This window comes from Bos javanicus, chromosome 19 (assembly GCF_032452875.1).
Source record: "Bos javanicus breed banteng chromosome 19, ARS-OSU_banteng_1.0, whole genome shotgun sequence".
Taxonomy (NCBI): domain Eukaryota; kingdom Metazoa; phylum Chordata; class Mammalia; order Artiodactyla; family Bovidae; genus Bos; species Bos javanicus.
In genome coordinates this window covers 49,665,859-49,682,152 of record NC_083886.1, presented here as the reverse complement: position 1 = coordinate 49,682,152, position 16,294 = coordinate 49,665,859, and the positions used below count along the sequence as shown (strand labels likewise).

Sequence of the window (16,294 nt, the reverse complement as noted above, 5' to 3'; positions counted from 1 at the left end):
GCGACTTCACTTTCAGTTTTCACTTTCATGCATTGGAGAAGGAAATGGCAACCCACTCCAGTATTCTTGCCTGGAGAATCCCAGGGACGGCGGAGCCTGGTGGGCTGCTGTCTATGGAGTCGCACAGAGTCACTCACAGCTGAATTGACTTAGCAGCAGCAGCAGCTGCAGGGAACTAGATCCCATATACCACACCTAAGACCTGGAACAACAAAAGAAAGAAATCTTTTTTTTTTCTTTTTTTTAAAGGAAACTCAGGGAACCATGGAGTTTAATAGCTAAGGGATAGAGATATTTTTAAACCTAATCCTAAAAACCAAGGCAGCTCTGACTCTTGCCCCCGCCCCTAAAGACTCTCACAATTCATGGCCCCATTCCAGTGAGTACTCCCTTCTAAGTCTCTCTCAACAAAACCATCCAACTGTTTCACTTTTGAAATTTCTATTGAATTTATGGAGAAGAAAGAGACACAGCCAAAACTTTTATCTTTCTAGTTGACTGAACTGATTCTGAACCTTTTCTTTGGAGACACCAGGGCACCTCCTTTCTTGTCCATTGCAGAAGTCATCAGGTCCCTGAAACTACCACCCAGGACATCGTTCACCCTGAACTGCTTCCTCCGTCCAGCCCCAGCCCACTTCCTGAGAACACCGTGGTCACAGGGGATGGTCTGGGCTGGGTGGGGCCTGCCCGAGCTGCACCCCCATCCTGAGCAGACCTCCCTTCCGCTTTCCTGCAGACCCTCCAAAGCAAGTGCTGCTGACGCTGTCGCGCACCTCAGTGGCCGTAGGGACACTGTTCACCATCGAGTGCATGGTCCCCGCCGTGGCACCCCTCGAAGGCCTCACTGTCACCCTGCTCCGTGGTACTGAGATCTTGTACAATCAGACCTTTGTGGGGACGGCACGTTTCCCCCAAGATGCCGTGGTCACCCACCACACCACAGCTCACAGGGAAGACGGCCACCATAACTTCTCGTGCAAGGCCCAGATGGACCTGCGCTCTTGTGGTGGTGGCCTTATCCACAGATTCTCAGATCCCCAGAGGCTTGAAGTCAAAGGTGAGGGGAGCCCACAGAAGCCCAAAGGAGCGGGGACATTCGCTTTCAGCCCTTCAGGGGAAGAAAACGCCTTCGCCCCACTCTCTGCCAGGTCAGGGGAAGCACTCGGGGAAACGGCATTTGATCCCTGGGTTTCCCTGGAGCTCCTGGCAAGTTCCTAGCTTGGATCCTGACTAGTTGCTTGGTCTGAGTGAGCTGGGTGATCTTAACCAAGTCAAGCTCGTCTCTCTAGCCTTGACCCCTCTCTGCAATGATAAATTTGACCTGACTGACCCCTAAGGTCCTCAGAGGCCTGCTTCTATGACCCTAGATGGCCAGGATCCTCTTTGTCTTCAGAGAGTTTGGCCAAAGCTCCCTCATCTCTGCCCAGGGAGGGGCTTGGCCTGGACCACACCACAGCGCAGACCGTGAGGTCTGGCAACGCATGTCAGGGGACCATCTGAGTCCATCTGCCCTCACGGTCTCACAGAGGCCGGCTGGTGGCCCGGATCCCGTCCCTCTTCCCTCCAGTGATAACACCATTTGCCACTCAATCCTGCAATGCAGAGTGACAGCAGGCTGCCCAGGGGTGGGTGGGTGGGTGACGGGTAGACAGCTGCTCCCTGGAGCCTGGCACCTGGGACCGGAGGAATCTGTGACCTCTACCCCTTCTCTCCCCAGAGCCCGAGCCCAATAACCAGATGGTGACCATCATGATCGTGATAGTGCTGCTGCTCTTGTTCTGGTTCAAATAACGGCGGAGAAGTAACACCTGAGTGCAAGCCGCTTAGAAGAGGCTGAGACGGAGCCACCAGGCACAGCCCTTATCAGCGGTGTGGCCACTGTCATGGCGGCCACTGGAACTCAGTGTGGCTCCTTAGGCTGTGGTCCAGGCCTGGCTGAGGGACCATGTGAAGCAGCCTGAATACAAACACCTGGACTTAACCCCATGCCTTCGTGTCGCCTCCTAAAAATGGCCAGGAGGGGGAACCATCAGGCCTGGCTGAACTTCTGTCTCCAAATGTCTCCTCAGCCTCCCTCCGCCCTCTCCTTCAGAGGCCTTCCTGAGCCCCCGCAAACCCAGGCCCTGGTGTGCCCCCAGGACGACCCACCCGGGCACCAGGCACCCATCCTATGGGACCCTGAGTGACTCCCTCCTGAGGGAGTGTGGGTGACCCACTCTGGCCCAGAGGGGCAGAGAGACATTCTGTTCCCACGTGGCCCTCCAGGACATGGCTCTGACTTCTCTCTTCAGCCAACAGAGCCAGCATCCAGGGATGAATGTGGGGGCCCCAATGGCTTGGCTCCGGGAACCTCCCGCCAGGCCTCCCCTGCCACTCTGGTCTTTCTGAGAGCCATGGAAATGTTAGGTAGGTAGAATAGGGAAAAGGAGTCCAAAATGGCGGTGGCTAAAAGACAAGGAAGGTCAAAGGAAGGTCTGAGGACCAGAGTGAAAACTTCAGGCAGAACAAACAGCACTTCTGGCTAAGCCCAATTTGCATAGGGCAGGCCCAGGTGGAAGAAAAAACATATAAAAGGAGAAGCCAAAGCGCTTTCTCACAGACTCTCTCTCCCACGTGCATGCGCTCTTTTTTCTCTCTCTCTCTCACTCTCTCTCCCTCCCTCCCTCCCTCCTTCCCTCCGTTCCTTTCTCTCTCTCTCTCTCTCTCTCTCGCTATCTTCTAAATAAAATAGAGCTGTAGCACTTATATGCCTAAGAGCTGTAGCACAATTTGTCCAAGACCCGAGAGCTGTGACACGCCGAGGGCTTTAATGTCCGTTGCTCCAAATCTCTGTTGTGACGAGACAAAGAACCGAGGAACATACACTCGCGTGACAGAAACAAACTGACACAAACAAACAGAAACTGAACTGAAGTGAACTGACTGACCCACAGCTGATCCAACAATTGGTCGTGTCGACTTCCTTAACTTCTGCCAATCTAGTAGATATAAAGTGGTTTTCGTTGTGGTTTTAATTTCCCTTGCCCTTACTGAGTAAAAGCATCTTTTCATTCGTTGAGACATTTTGTTTTCTTTGAAATGTTCATCATGTCTTTAATATACTCAAACTTATCAGTTGTTTATTCTAGCAGTGGTGATCTCGAGGTCTTGCTTAGGAAATCCCTCCTTGCCCCAACGACTTAAACATCAGTTCAGTTCAGTCGCTCAGTCCTGTCAGACTCTTTGTGACCCCATGAATCGCAGCACGCCAGGCCTCCCTGTCCATCACCAACTCCCGGAGTTCACTCAGACTCATGTCCATCGAGGCAGTGATGCCATCCAGCCATCTCATCCTCTGTCGTCCCTTTCTCCTCCTGCCCCCAATCCCTCCCAGCATCAGAGTCTTTTCCAATGAGTCAACTCTTCGCATGAGGTGGCCAAAGTACTGGAGTTTCAGCTTTAGCATCATTCCTTCCAAAGAAATCCCAGGGCTGATCTCCTTCAGAATGGACTGGTTGGATCTCCTTGCAGTCCAAGGGACTCTCAAGAGTCTTCTCCAACACCACAGTTCAAAAGCATCAATTCTTCGGCACTCAGCCTTCTTCACAGTCCAACTCTCACATCCATACATGACCACAGGAAAAACCATAGCCTTGACTAGACGAACCTTTGTTGGCAAAGTAATGTCTCCGCTTTTGAATATGCTATCTAGGATGGTCATAACTTTCCTTCCAAGGACTAAGCGTCTCTTAATTTCATGGCTGCAGTCACCATCTGCAGTGATTTTGGAGCCCAGAAAAATAAAGTCTGACACTGTTTCCACTGTTTCCCCATCTATTTCCCACGAAGTGATAGGACCAGATGCCACAATCTTCGTTTTCTGAATGTTGAGCTTTAAGCCAACTTTTTCAGTCTCCACTTTCACTTTCATCAAGAGGCTTTTGAGTTCCTCTTCACTTTCTGCCATAAGGGTGGTGTCCTCTGCATATCTGAGGTTATTGATATTTCTCCCGGCAATCTTGATTCCAGCTTGTGCTTCTTCCAGCCCAGCGTTTCTCATCATGTACTCTGCATATAAGTTAAATAAGCAGGGTCACAATATACAGCCTTGACGTACTCCTTTTCCTATTTGGAACCAGTCTGTTGTTCCGTGTCCAGTTGTAACTGTTGCTTCCTGACCTGCATACAAATTTCTCAAGAGGCAGGTCAGGTGGTCTTGTATGCCCATCTCTTGAAGAATTTTCCACAGTTTATTGTGATCCACACAGTCAAAGGCTTTGGCATAGTCAATAAAGCAGAAATAGATGTTTTTCTGGAACTCTCTCACTTTTTCCATGATCCAGCAGATGTTGGCAATTTGATCTCTGGTTCCTCTGCCTTTTCTAAAACCAGCTTGAACATCAGGAAGTTCACGGTTCACATATTGCTGAAGCCTGGCTTGGAGAATTTTGAGCATTACTTTACTAGCGTGTGAGATGAGTGCAATTGTGCGGTAGTTTGAGCATTCTTCGGCATTGCCTTTCTTTGGGATTGGAATGAAAACTGACCTTTTCCAGTCCTGTGGCCACTGCTGAGTCTTCCAAATTTGCTGGCATATTGAGTGCAGCACTTTCACAGCATCGTCTTTCAGGATTTGAAAGAGCTCCACTGGAATTCCATCACCTCCACTAGCTTTGTTCGTTGTTGATGCTTTCTAAGGCCCACTTGACTTCACATTCCAGGATGTCTGGCTCTAGGTCAGTGATCACACCATCGTGATTATCTGGGTCGTGAAGATCTTTTTTGTACACTTCTTCTGTGTATTCTTGCCACCTCTTCTTAATATCTTCTGCTTCTGTTAGGTCCATACCATTTCTGTCCTTTATTGAGCCCATCTTTGCATGAAATGTTCCTTTGGTATCTCTGATTTTCTTGAAGAGATCACTAGTCTTTCCCATTTTATTGTTTTCCTCTATTTCTTTGCATTGATCGCTGAGGAAGGCTTTCTTGTCTCTTCTTGCTATTCTTTGGAACTCTGCATTCAGATGTTTATATCTTTCCTTTTCTCCTTTGCTTGTCACTTCTCTTCTTTTCACAGCTATTTGTAAGGCCTCCCCAGACAGCCATTTTGCTTTTTTGCATTTCTTTTCCCTGGGAATGGTCTTGATCCCTGTCTCCTGTACAATGTCATGAACCTCTGTCCATAGTTCATTAGGTACTCTGTCTATCAGATCTAGGCCCTTAAATCTATTTCTCACTTCCACTGTATAATCATAAGGGATTTGATTTAGGTCTTACCTGAATGATCTAGTGGTTTTCCCTACTTTCTTCAATTTAAGTCTGAATTGGGCAATAAGGAGTTCATGATCTGAGCCACAGTCAGCTCCTGGTCTTGTTTTTGCTGACTGTATAGAGCTTCTCCATCTTTGGCTGCAAAGAATATAATCAATCTGATTTCGGTGTTGACCATCTGGTGATGTCCATGTGTAGAGTCTCCTTTTGTGTTGTTGGAAGAGGGTGTTTGTTATGACCAGTGCATTTTCTTGGCAAAATTCTATTAGTCTTTGCCCTGCTTCATTCCGTATTCCAAGGCCAAATTTGCCTGTTACTCCAGGTGTTTCTTGACTTCCTACTTTTGCATTCCAGTCCCCTATAATGAAAAGGACATCTTTTTTGGGTGTTAGTTCTAAAAGGTCTTGTAGGTCTTCATAGAACCGTTCAGCTTCTTCAGCATTACTAGTTGGGGCATAGACTTGGATTACTGTGATATTGAATGGTTTGCCTTGGAAATGAACAGAGATCATTCTGTCATTTTTGAGATTGCATCCAAGTACTGCATTTTGGACTCTTTTGTTGACCATGATGTCTACTCCATTTCTTCTGAGGGATTCCTGCCCGCAGTAGTAGATATAATGGTCATCTGAGTTAAATTCACCCATTCCAGTCCATTTTAGTTCGCTGATTCCTAGAATGTCAACATTCACTCTTGCCATCTCTTGTTTGACCACTTCCAATTTGCCTTGATTCATGGACCTGACATTCCAGGTTCCTATGCAATATTGCTCTTTACAGCATCGGACCTTGCTTCTATCACCAGTCACATCCACAGCTGGGTATTGTTTTTGCTTTGGCTCCATCCCTTCATTCTTTCTGGAGTTATTTCTCCACTGATCTCTAGTAGCATATTGGGCAGCTACTGACCTGGGGAGTTCCTCTTTCAGTATCCTATCATTTTGCCTTTTCATACTGTTTATGGGGTTCTCAAGGCAAGAATACTGAAGAGGTTTGCCATTCCCTTCTCCAGTGGACCACATTCTGTCAGATCTCTCCACCATGACCCGCCCATCTTGGGTTGCCCCACGGGCATGGCTTAGTTTCATTGAGTTAGACAAGGCTGTGGTCCTAGTGTGATTAGATTGACTAGTTTTCTGTGAGTATGGTTTCAGTGTGTCTGTCCTCTGATGCCCTCTTGCAACACCTACCGTCTTACTTGGGTTTCTCTTACCTTGGGCGTGGGGTATCTCTTCAGGGCTGCTCCAGCAAAGCGCAGCTGCTGCTCCTTACCCTGGACGAGGGGTATCTCCTCACCGCCGCCCTTCCTGACCTTCAACGTGGGATAGCTCCTCTAGGCCCTCCTGCGCCCGCGCAGCCACGGCTCCTTGGACGTGGGGTCGGTCCTCCCAGCCTCCGCCCCAAGGTTTAAAAACCACCAGGCTCACACACGGTCCTTTCAACATGCGCACAGAAAACAGTGACCGATGTTCTGGCCGCACTCGCCAGGCGGACACCCTCACGGCTCTCTTCCCGCCGGGGCATTGGGGCTACGGGAGGCGGTCCCGCACCCGGGTTGCCAGCTCAGCCCATCACGTCTGACGAGGTCTCGGCTGCCGCTCGCGGCACAGGCTGAAGAGCAGGAGCCGGACAGCCGTGCGCGCCCCTCGGGCTCCCGACCCTAGGGAAATGTAGGGTGTCCCGGGAGAGCTCCAAAGGCAGAGAGGGCGGCGATGGAAAAAAGCCCCGCTCCTCCTCGGAGGACTGGCGTTCTCAGGGGTGCGGGGCCGGCGCAGAAGTCCGGCCGGAAAGGCACCCCAGCGGACTCCCTACCGAGACCCAAGGGCGCGCGAAGAAGGAAGTCCCCGACGTAAACATACTCTCCTGTATTTTCTTATGAATTTCCCTGGTGGCTCAGCGGTAAAGAATCTGCCTGCAACACAGGAGCCACTGCAGGAGGGGAGGATTTGACCTCTGGGTCAGGAAGATCTCCTGAAGTAGGAAATGGCAACCCACTCCAGTATTCTTGCCTGGGAATTCCCATGCACAGTGGAGCCTGGCGGTCTACAGCCCACTGGGTCACAGGGTTGGACACGACTGAGTGACTAAGTATATATTTTCTTATAAAAGTTTTTAAAGTGTTCTTTTACATGTAAATCTTTAAATTAGATAGAATTGATTTCTCCATTCCAGGTGAGGAATGAAGGGATACATCCCTCCCAATGAAGGGAGCAATGTAGGGATACGTTTCCCATCTTTTTCTCCACATAGTTGACCAGTTGATCAAGCATCATTCATTTTTATCTCCTTCTCCACCCAGTGATGTCCAGGGCCATGTTTGTCAGGTGTGAGTTTCACGCAAGACTATTTCTGGGCACTTTACCTTTCCACTGGTTAATTTGCCTTCATCTACACTAAAATTATATTTTATAGTAAGTCTCCATATCTAGTAGGGCAAATCCCCTCATTTTATTCTTTAGGGGTGTCTTGGTCCTTTTGTTCTTTCCAAAATAAGGTTTAGAATCATCTTTTGTTTTCCATGAAATCCCTTATTTGGATCTATTAGAATTGCCTTAAAACTATAGGAAGAGAATTGTTCTCAATTTGAATTCCTTAGTCACGAACATGGGCGGGTTCTACATTTATTTAAATTGTGTTCAATGTCTTTCAATTGTGTTTTATAACTTTCTGACTTTAAGTCTTATATTCTGCTATCTTTTTGTTTCTGTATCACTTCCGTCTTTTTGCTACTATACATAGCGTGCTTTTTAAACTATTTTTTTTTCCTGGATACTCCATGCAGCATGCAGAACTTCCCTGACCAGGGATCAAACCTGTGGCCCCTGGAGTGTAAGTGCAGAGTCTTAACCACTGGACCACCAGGGAAGTCCTAAATTACATTTTTGTATGTTACTGTTCTATACAAAAGCAATTTCTTTTTGGATATTGATCTTACAGCTAGCTGTCTTGCTAAAATCTGATTATTTTGGATCATTTGTCTGATCATTCATTTGAATGTTCTATCTAGGCAACCATATCATATGAAAATACTGATGATTTTGCTCTGTTCCCATCCCTAGGCCTTTAATTTCTTTTGCTTGTCTTACTATATTGTCTAGGACCTCTGGTAAAATGTTACATAGAAGCAAAGATAGTGGGCATCCTTGTTTGGGTCCAGATTTTAAAGGAAATGCCCCTAAGATGTACTCATTAAAAAAATAATACAGATGTTAAAAAAAAAATAGTACATATGCAAAATTTTTCTAAGTTTCCTTTATCATGTTAAGGATTTCCTTCTAGTAACAAGTAACTAGTAACAAGTAACTAGTAACAAGTAACACCTAGTAACAAGTAACACCTGAGTGCAAGCCGCTTACAAGAGGCTGAGACAGAGCCACCGGGCACAGCCTATGTGAGCAGCTTGGCCACTGTCATGGCGGCCACTGGAACTCAGTGTGGCTCCTTAGGGTGTGGTCCAGGCCTGGCTGAGGGACCATGTGAAGCAGCCTGAATACAAACACCTGGACTTAACCCCGTGCCTTCGTGTCGCCTCCTGGGAATGGCCAGCAGGGGGAGCCACCAGGCCTGGCTGAACTTCTGTCTCCAAATGTCTCCTCAGCCTCCCTCCACCCTCTCCTTCAGAGGCCTTCCTGAGCCACAGCAAACCCAGGCCCTGGTGTGCCCCAAGGCCGACCCGCCTGGGCACCAGGCACCCAGCCTCATGGGACCCTGAGTGACTCCCTCCTGAGGGAGGCTGGGAAGACCCGCCCTGGCCCAGAGGTGCAGAGAGACACTCTGTTCCCAGAGTTGTGACATGATCCGAGAGCTGTGACGTGCCGAGGGCTTCAATGTCCGTCGCTCCAGATCTTTGTTGTGACGAAGCTCGGTTCTTTGTCTCGTCATAACAAAGATTTGGAGCGACGGACATTAAAGCCCTCGGCGCGTCACAGCTCTCGGGTCTTGGACAAAACCGTGCTACAGCTGTTAGGCAAATCAGTGTTACAGCTCTATTTTATTTAGGAGATAGCAGGAGAATCCAAGACTCAAAGAGAAGAGAGTGGAGGAGTGCATGGGGAGGGAGAGGGAGAGAGCGCGTGCGCATGTACGCGGGACAGAGAGTCCGAGAGAAAGCGCTTTGGCTCCTCCTTTTATAAGTTTTTTCCTCCACCTGAGCCTGCCCTATGCAAATTGGGCTTAGCCAGGAGTGCTGTTTGTTCTGTTTGTTCTGCCTGAAGTCTTCACTCTGGTCCTCGGACCTTCCTGTCTTTTAGCCACCGCCATCTTGGACTCCTTTTCCCTATTCTACCTACCTAACATTCCCCCTCAAGAGATGGGAGGCCCAATTCTTTGGGAATAGGGGCGTCGAGGTCTTTCTGGCTACTCCCTGCTGAACTGGGACAGCGAGGGGTATTGGGCCTCCCCCTCTTGCTAGTCTCAATCCTCAGAGTCCTTATAGCGGTGTCCAAGGGTGTGTGATATTTTCCGTGGTCAGCTGTAGTTTTATATCTTTGTTGAACTGGCACTGCATGTTGTAGCTGGTTGACCTGGGCAGAGACAAAACAGGTTAGACAATTGACAGTACATGGAATAAGCATAAGCATCATCAATATAGCGTAACAAGGACTAGTAGGGACATTAGTCAATTTTAAATTCACATCGCCAGGATGGCTCAAGTCCCTCCTTGTTCAGGGATCAGAAGGTCTATCTCCTGTCTGTTTTGGAGTACAGTCAAGCTGTGTTGGCTCCTTAGAGTTATCCTGAGAAATCTTATCCCCAGAAACCAGATTTTGGGGGTGTTCATTAGAATGACAATCATTGGTAGTTCTGAATAGGTATCTGAGATCTCCCAGGGGCTCACAGGTGTATTGAGTGTCCTCTTCTGTTTTCTTCCATGGCTTGACTCGTGAGTAGTGAATCCAGGAGTCCTGTCCTGGTACCTGGTACCTGGTACCCTGACTGCTGTGGGGGTAGAAACTATTACAGGATAGGGGCCCTTCCATGTGGGCTGGAATTGAGCCTTTGGGGACCCATCTTTCCAGACTTTAATTAGGACTTCCTAATTTAATTAGGAGTTCCTGGAGCATATAGTGGTGACTCTTTATAATCTTTTGGGTCCTGGTTCATACCCCACAAGCGTATATCCTGTTGGAATTGCCCAATGGCCATGGTATAAGACTGGAGGGCCTGAACCTCTGGATCTAGGAAGAGGTCATTGACATAAACAAAAGGTCTCCCATATAGCATCTCATAAGGACTAAGACCAACCTGTTCCTTAGGGGCAATGCGGGTGCAGAGGAGAGCTATTGGTAAAGCCTCCTTCCTTCCCAGGGAGGTCTCCTGGGTTATCTTTTTTATCGATGATTTTAAGAATTGATTGGCTCTTTCTACTTTTCCTGAAGATTGAGGCCTCCAGGCACAATGGAGATAATAAGTAATGCCCAATGCTTTCGAGACTCCTTGGGTGACCTTAGAAGTAAATGATGTCCCATTGTCACTTTGTAATGACCTGGGCAGACCAAATCTTGGAATGATTTCATGGAGCAGTTTTTTTACCACCTCCTCAGCCTTCTCAGTCCGGGTGGGAAAGCCTTCAATCCATCCTGTGAATGTATATATCATAACTAATAGGTATTTATACCCTTGAGAAACTGGCATCTGGGTGAAGTCCATCTGCCAGTCCTCTCCTGGGTAGGCCCCACGTCATTGGATGGGCTGGGCCAGCTGGGATCTTTGAGCTCCTTGGGGGTTGTTTAATTGGCAAGTGGGACAAGAGGAGACCACCTGTCTTATAGTTGTTTGGAGGCCTGTTCCTCTGAAGGACCTTTCTAGTACTCTTTGGAGGGCCTTTTCTCCTAAATGAGTAGTGGCATGTAAGGAGTTAACCAACTTCCATTGGAGGTTTCCAGGCAGAAAAAGGAGTCCCTCCTTTTGGAACCACCCCATATGATCTTCTTGAAAGCCCTCGCTCTTAGCTTTAAGAGTCTTACCTTCAGTATATGAAGGAGTTTCTGGCAAATCAGCCTGTGGAACTAAGGTGGCAATCCCTATTAGGTCATGGTTCTGTAATGCTGCTCTCCTAGCTGCCTGATCAGCTGCTTGGTTCCCTCGTGCCACTTCCGTGTTCCCTTTTTGGTGTCCTTTACAGTGGGAGACTGAAACCTCAGTGGGCAGATGGACTGCCTCCAAGAGTCGAAGAATCTGATCACCATATTTGATTGGGGACCCTTGGGTGGTCAAGTGGCCCCTTTCTTTCCAAACAGCCGCATGTGCATGTAGCACCAAAAAGGCATACTTGGAGTCAGTGTAAATGGCTATTCTTTTTCCTTTTCCCAGCTCTAAAGCTCGAGTCAGGGCTATGAGCTCAGCTAATTGGGCTGAAGTACCTGGTGGCAGAGGCTTAGCCTCTATGGTCTCAAAATTGGAGATTACTGCATACCCGGCTCTTCTTTTTCCATCCAAGACAAAGCTGATTCCATCAGTGTACCAGATTTCCTCAGGATTGGTCAGAGGATCTTCTGACAATCCCTCCCGGGGTTTTGTCCAGGGGTCCAAGATTTCTAGACAAGAGTGAAAAGGGAGAGAGCCCTCGGGGGTAGGTAGGAGGGTGGCTGGGTTAAGAACCTCACAAGGGGATATAGTGAGGCCTGGATTTTCCATCAGCATTACTTGATATCTGAGGATTCTTTGATCAGACATCCATAAATGTCCTCTCCCATTTAGGAGTTGTTTTACTTGGTGGCTGGTAAAAATAGTTAGTTTGCCCCCAAAGGAGAGTTTTAAAGCATCTTCTATCATGATTGCAATAGCTGCAAGATTTCGAAGGCAGGGGGGCCAACCTCGGGAAGTTGGATCCAGCCTCTTGGATAAGTAAGCTACAGGCTGGGGCTCAGATCCCAACCTTTGAGTTAACACTCCCAAGGCTATTCCCTCTCTTTCATGGACATAAAGTTGGGATGCTTTTTCTGGGTCTGGCAACCTCAAGGCAGGTGCCTGAGTTAAGGCCTGTTTTAGTGTAGCCTCTGCCTCCTTTTGAGGAGTTCCCCACATCAGTGGGATTGAATCATCTCGTCCCTTTAAGCTTTCATATAAGGGCTGGGCAATTAGACCATAGCTGGGTATCCAGATTCTACAATAACCAGTTAGCCCCAGGAAAGCTCGCAATTGTTTTCGAGTCGTGGGGGAGGGCAACTGGAGGATTCCTTTTACGCGATCAGAGGACTGCCTCTTGGACCCGTGTGTAGTCTGAACTCCCAGGTAAGTCCCAAGCCTCTCTTTTGAGAGGATATTGTTTCTGGTTAGGAAACCGAGTGGGATCTCGGAGGACAATGAGGACCGGTTCAGCTTGGTGGGCTCGCCCAGGAATCCCCTGATCCCACACCTGGGGGTTAATTTTGTCTTCCCATAGTTTTTGGGCCCTCTCTATTGAAGGTGTAATGGGTTCTTCAGTAGTAACCAGGAGCTGTAGAGCTCTAGGGGCTGAAAAACTTCCCATCACAAGGGTGGTCCCCAGTTTAGTGAGTATATCTCTTCCCAATAAGGGGGTAGGACACTCAGGGACCACCAGAAACTGGTGGGAAAATATTTGTCCATCTCAGCAACAAAGAAGTGCTCGGGTGAATCTTTTAGTAGTTGCTTTTCCTGTAGCACCCAAAATGGTACAGGTTTGGGAGGAGAAGGCTCCGGAGTAGGAGATCAAGACAGAGTAGGTGGGTAGCCCCTGTGTCAACCAAGAAATTCTTGGACCTACCTGCCTCATCCAGTCGCACCCTTGGCTCCAGCCCCGTGATGGTTATCTGTGACAGGCGGGCTGGCTGGAGCGGGCCGCTTCAGTCCTCTCGAACCATCGTGAGGGGTAGGCTTGGCGCTTGACCTTGAGGCTCTTGGGTACCGAGGGCAGAGTGCCGCCCAATGTCCCAGTTGATGGCATTTGTGGCAAGCCGTTCTAGGAGACTTGTCACAGTTTGGACACTCTTGGGCCCAATGCCCCGCCTGTCTACAGATCAGGCATCTGTCTCGTGCCTTGTCCCTCAAGGACTCGGGGTTTGCCATAGGGCTTCTCTGGAGGGCAGCCAGCATCTGGGCATGCCTTGTCTCTTTCTTTCTCTCCTTCTCCTGGGCATTGGCCTCCTTCTCCTGTTCTCTGTTATAAAAGGTATTGGTGGCTGTCTGGACCATCTCATCTAAAGAGGCAGCAGGGTCCTGCTGTTGTAGCTGCTGTAACTTAATTCTGATATCTGACGCACATTGGGACAGGAATTTGTCCCAGGTGATTTTAAAGGAATCACCCGTCCCTCGTAAGAGTCTAAGTCCAGGTTGGTAAACTTTTGGAGTGCCTCTTTTAGCCTCTCCAGAAAGGCAATGGGGTTCTCATTGGGCTCCTGAGTTATTGCTGAGACTGGGCACAGTCCCGCAAGTAATAGGCTTCTTTCTGTTTCCATAGGTAGACTTCCTTAGGGGTGAGTCTTTCTGAAGCTTATCCTACCCAGAACTGTTGCAACCTGAGAGCCAGGCGTCCCCGGGTCGGGGTGCAGATCCCCAGGCAGGCTGAGGCATGACAGCCTCCTAGAGATCGAATCCTCAGGCAGGTCGAGGCGTGACGGCCTCCCGAGGATTGGGTCCCTGGGCAGGTCGAGGCGTGACGACCTCCTGGGACCCCTGGGACTAGAGGATCCCCGAACAGGTTGAAGCGTGACAACCTTTCGAAGACCGATCCCTAGGCAGGTCAAGGCGTGATGACCTCCGGGGACCCCCCGGACTGGAGTTTGGGCGTCCCCAAGATCTCCAGTGTGACCAGTATTGGGTAGGATTAGGGGTTGGATATTATAGAGTATTTCCCTCCCAAGGCCAGCTATTTTCTGGTGTCTCTCCAGAAGATTGTAGAGGCAACCTTGTGGGTCTGGATGGGGCTCAGGAAAAGAGTATGAAACAGGAGGGAAGGGGGCAGAGCACAAATTTTGAAAGAATGACATAGCACAAGGGTATAATGTAAACCAATTAAAATCAATTGGGTCCAAGATGACAAGTCAAATTCAAGTAAACCTTAATCCCCAATCTATAAGCCAACAGACACAGGCAGAGGTGGCAAGACAGCTCCAAGGCACAAGGTCAGAAGAGGGAGGAGTGGGTGGTTCCCCAATGGCTGGGATGATCCTCTCACTCATTAGCATATGAATTCCATCCCCTCACAAAACCTAGCCAGGCCTAATTCCATGGCCGAAGCCTTTGCCCTCAGCAATGGTTCACACCCTGAAGCGTGGCTTCTCTCTGGATCCTAACAAATCTACCTCTTATCGCTTTGTCTCTCATTGAATTTTTGCAATGAGACATCAGAGCCTGAGTTTCATTAGTTTTGGCCGGGCTTGAGTCCCGGGAGAGAGCTGAAGGACAGGAGGAAAAAGCAGTGGGAAAAACGTGCCAAGGAATCCCCTTCATAGCCCACTGGAAGATTTGCCAAATATCTGACGGGTGCTCACAGTTTCATTGGTCTGATCCTTGGCACAGAGAAGAGAAAGGACAGAAGAACCCCCACCGGCTTGGGTAACAACTACTGGGGCTCAGCAGATAGTGCCTTTGGGACATGCTGAGGAGCAGCCTCTCCAGAGTCCCTCAGTTGTGCCCCTGTCGCCCGCCTGTTTGCAGGAGGTTCGAGGAAACAAGAAACGAGAGATTGTAAAGGTCCCTCCAGCCATAGGAGCGAGGACCTCTTACCTTAACTGGAGGTCTTCTGGAATCTGAGACTGGGCCGCGTGAGCTTTCTGCTGAGTTCGTTTTTCGCTGTCCCGGTTTCCAGCACGATGGGCCTTCCCCTGCGCTGGGTTTCTTCGCCTTCTGCTTCTAGCGTGGGAGCTTCGCTGAGCTGGGCTCCTGCTGTGCTTGGCCTCTTCCACGCAGAGGTTGTTTCAGCCAGGTTAAACCCGAGTCACGGCACCATAGATGTCACGCGAGTGTATGTTCCTCGGTTCTTTGTCTCGTCACAACAAAGATTTGGAGCGACGGACATTAAAGCCCTCAGCGCGTCACAGCTCTTGGGTCTTGGACAAACTGTGCTACAGCTCTTAGGCAAATCAGTGTTACAGCTCTATTTTATTTAGGAGATAGCAGGAGAATCCAAGACTCAAAGAGAAGAGAGTGGAGGAGTGCGTGGGGAGGGAGAGAGAGAGAGAGAGAAAGAGAGCATGCGCATGCACGCGGGACAGAGAGTCCAAGAGAAAGCGCTTTGGCTCCTCCTTTTATATGTTTCTTCCTCCACCTGGGCCTGCCCTGTGCAAATTGGGCTTAGCCAGGAGTGCTGTTTGTTCTGTTTGTTTTGCCTGAAGTCTTCACTCTGGTCCTCGGACCTTCCTTGTCTTTTAGCCACCGCCATTTTGGACTCCTTTTCCCTATTCTACTTACCTAACACTACCTAACAGAAACAAAAGCAATCCTCGCCTCTTACCTCCAGTTCTGTTATTGGGCCAAATGGAGACCCCGCAGCCCTGGTCATCCAGAGAGAGGGAAAGGGGAGGAGTTCGAGGGAGGGCTCCGTCTCCCAGGCCTCTGCCAGCCGGGGCAGCGATCAATGGGACAGGGTTGGCCTTTCACGTGGCTTCTGGGGCGTGAACGGGGCTGTAAGGCGCTCTCACCCGGATCAGAGATCAGGTTGGTTCAAGGTCTCCGTGTGGTGGAGACGGGACTCATCCACTCTGGGGAGACGGCCTGGTTGGGGATGGGGGCGTAAGAAGGGTTGCCAGGTATAGAAAGGGATTGTTAGGCACGAGAGGGACACAGGAGCTCCAGGACTATTTGCAGCTCTGTGATGAAGCTGGCGTGGGCTCCAGGGTTGATGTCTGTTCTCATATCACGAGGCTCTCAGCATCATAGTAGTGAGAGAGTCAATTCCTAGGCAGGTCGATAAGAAGTCTGGGGTCCCCAAGGAGGAGGTGATAGGGGTCTGGAATTCTCAAGGAGGAGGAAAGAACAAACATCTCTTTTTCTCTCCATTCCTTAGCCTTAGTCACATGCTATGGGTGGTTTAGTCGCTAAATCGTGTCTGACTCTTGTGACCCCAGGGACTGTAGTCCGC

The 16,294-nt window shown here is 49.3% G+C and overlaps 1 protein-coding gene, 1 long non-coding RNA gene and 1 other non-coding gene across 3 annotated transcripts; 1 reads left to right on the top strand and 2 right to left on the bottom strand.

The window, feature by feature from the left end:
- Positions 1-385: 385 nt before the first annotated feature.
- Positions 386-1,984, top strand: LOC133232654 (intercellular adhesion molecule 2-like). The gene is made up of 2 exons (XM_061392371.1): positions 386-1,060; positions 1,721-1,984. The coding sequence occupies exons 1-2, from the start codon at positions 814-816 to the stop codon at positions 1,792-1,794; spliced, it is 321 nt and encodes a 106-aa protein (XP_061248355.1). The 5' UTR covers positions 386-813; the 3' UTR covers positions 1,795-1,984.
- Positions 1,985-2,775: 791 nt separating this feature from the next.
- Positions 2,776-15,945, bottom strand: LOC133232660 (uncharacterized). The gene is made up of 2 exons (XR_009731421.1): positions 15,630-15,945; positions 2,776-2,867 (listed from the first exon to the last, which is right to left on the bottom strand). It is a non-coding gene; the product is annotated as an uncharacterized LOC133232660 (long non-coding RNA).
- Positions 8,046-8,118, bottom strand: TRNAV-UAC (transfer RNA valine (anticodon UAC)). Its single transcript has one exon. It is a non-coding gene; the product is annotated as a tRNA-Val (tRNA).
- Positions 15,946-16,294: the final 349 nt, after the last annotated feature.